Raw genomic sequence first — 2,601 nt, 5'->3', positions numbered from 1 at the left:
CCGTGATTGGTGCTTCTAGCTCACTGTCAGCTGTTTTCTTTCAGGGATTTCTTCAGTGCCAACCCCTTCACCCCTTGGACCTCTGGCGGGCTCACCAGTGATTGCTGCTGCCAACCCCCTTGGGATGCCTGTTCCAGCTGCCGCCGGCGCTCAGCAGTAATGGCCCCTTCTGTCTCCTGATGCCTGAGCAGAGGTTGGGGAGTCCACTCTCTCCCTTGATGCAGCTTGCGCCTGGTGGGGAGGGGTGAAATACTTCAGAAGCACCGTGTCTGAACCGTTGCTTGTGGATTTATAGTAGTTCAGTCATAAAAAAAAAAATTATAATAGGCTGATTTTCTTTTTTTTTGTTTTTTCTTTCTTTCTTTTTTTTTTTTAACTCGAACTTTTCATAACTCAGGGGATTCCCTGAAAAATTATCTGCAGGTGGACTATTTCATGGACAAATTTTTTTTCTCCCCTTCCAAATTCAGTTTCTCATCACTAAAGATCAAAGATAAACCAGCCTCAATTCCAGCTGCTGTGTTTGGGTGGAGATTTCTTCCCATGCTCACCATTGCTCCCCTACCATCCCACACTCTGGGGGGGTTGTACTTCACGCTCTTCTCCAGAGATTACAAAAATGTAGCTTCTTCAAGGGAGGTGGGAAGGAAGGAGGAAGGGAGGACCCAACCTATAAGAGCAGTACACTGTTAGTCACTTACATCACTTTACTCCAAAAGTGCTTCAGTGGGGTTATCCTGGTGAATCTAGTGGAAATATGTCTTAGTTACATTGAGATGCTGAAAATCTACCCAAAATGCAGACAGGTCCTGAAAACTTCTGTGCAGTTTGAATCATGTCTTATTGACCTAACCTAAATCCAGCTCATTTATAATTTAGTTTCAGTTTAGTTTAAAACTTTAATATCATCCCTCCCAGATTCCTTACCTTGGTCCTCTGCCTTTCATCTCCCAACATGCTCTATAGCTGGTAGGAGGGGGAAGGTAAAATCTTTTTCAGTTTTCTTTGACTTGGCCCTTTTGAATTCAGTTAGTTATTGGGCATAACTTATTGCTTTTTACAAAAGGAAAAAAAAAACATTGTCTATGTAGGTTTCATGCTAGCAACTCTTTAAGAGCTAATGAGAGATGTGGCCACTGAAGTTTATTTTCAGCTTTCTACCTTCATTTCCTCCTACCTTCCCCTTCCCTCATATGCCATCCAATGAGAAGACCTGCCCCTCAGGTTTATAAACGTATCTGAGTGGTAGGAGCAGAGCCACTATCTCCAGTGAAACTGAAATGGTAGACCTGTAATTGTGGGAAAACTAAACTCTCTTGTTACAGCCCTGCCACCCCTTGCTGTGTGTATATATATAATACTTTGTCCTTCATATGTGAAAGATCCAGTGTTGGAATTCTTTGGTGTAAATAAACGTTTGGTTTTATTTATCAAGGTTAGATTTAAGTTCCCTGTGTAAAGGTCTCGCTGGGTGGGTGTCTCACGTTCACATCTGAAGGGCCTGCAGCCCTGTACCATGGAGGCTTCCCAAGGCCCCCATTTTTATACACCCCTCGTTCAACCCATGGTACCGGGCAGGGCAGAGAGGCCTTAAAAAAGCACCACAAGCCAAAGTGTCTCTGGGGATTAAGGATCCTTTGCCATAAAATCATTTTGTGTCTCAGCAGTGCAGGGATTGGGGATGGGAGAAGTCGCCAGTTTTTGTGTGTGTGTTTGTGTGTAAAGTGGATTTTCCACTGTAATCCAACCACCTAAGTTTATCAGGTGCTTCACTGAGGAAGCCTAGTTTTTTAAGCACAATAGCAAAATCATCAGCTCTGTATTTTCTCCTGTTATTCCATTACAGTAGCTGCTTGTGGGGACTAGGAAAAATTCTTCCAACATATTTTAAGACCTGAAGTCTTAGTTCCCCATTCTCCTACCTTTATAGATTTACAAGTCTTTCTCACCCGGGCGGCAGAGATAAACATAATTGTTTGAGGAGTTGAATTTAATGAACTTATCTAACTTTGTAACCCATCTTGGCTTTAGTAACTTTATCAAGGTGGTGGCTTTAGTGACTATAATGGTAAACTTTAGAGAAAGCTAAAGCCTTCTTTTATAATGTTTCTCCACCATAGGGAAAACATTCTGACTGTGTGGCAGGGTGATTTTCTTCTTTGTGGCCACGTACAGTGGATATTTATTGTTCTTGATCCTTTTTTGCCCTAGAATGCTGTAGGGGGTTACCATGTTGAATCTGTGCAGAAGCTCAAAGTGCCGAATGTGCCAGAGATGCAGTCTGTGATTTCATTTGCACTGGATTATGATTTGAACAGGACTAATGAATTCTTTCTTCTGAGGTGGGGAGGAGGGTTGTAAATCAAGATTTTACATCACGTCCTTGTAGCTCAGAGAACAACCTAGGTGTAGCTGAGGCTGATGTGGGAAGCTGCAAATAGCTGGACCTCCTAACATGCATCAGACCTTGAAGGAAGCTGAAGGTGAATGCAGAGGACTCTGAAATGCTACCCAGGAGCCTTTTAAAAGAAATAGAAGTTTTTAAAATGCTACTTAAGGAGTCACTGCAGAAGCATGAAAAATTTAAAAAAGACCCAATTG

General features: G+C 42.4%; 1 protein-coding gene across 2 annotated transcripts in view; it reads left to right on the top strand.

Annotated features, from left to right (window-relative positions):
- Positions 1 to 1,446, top strand: part of CSNK2A1 (casein kinase 2, alpha 1 polypeptide) — a 58,345-nt gene extending 56,899 nt beyond the window's left edge. For both annotated transcript variants that reach the window (XM_010841771.1, XM_010841770.1), the window contains one exon: positions 45 to 1,446. In XM_010841771.1, the coding sequence (XP_010840073.1) occupies positions 45 to 160 (116 nt within the window). In that variant the 3' untranslated portion in view covers positions 161 to 1,446. The remainder of the gene's footprint in view (positions 1 to 44) is intronic.
- The last annotated feature ends 1,155 nt before the right edge of the window (positions 1,447 to 2,601 follow it).

This window comes from Bison bison, unplaced genomic scaffold (genome assembly GCF_000754665.1).
Source record: "Bison bison bison isolate TAMUID 2011002044 unplaced genomic scaffold, Bison_UMD1.0 scf7180017864167, whole genome shotgun sequence".
Lineage (NCBI taxonomy): Eukaryota > Metazoa > Chordata > Mammalia > Artiodactyla > Bovidae > Bison > Bison bison.
The sequence above is the reverse complement of the archived record's forward strand: the minus strand, read 5'-3'. Positions and strand labels throughout refer to the sequence as shown.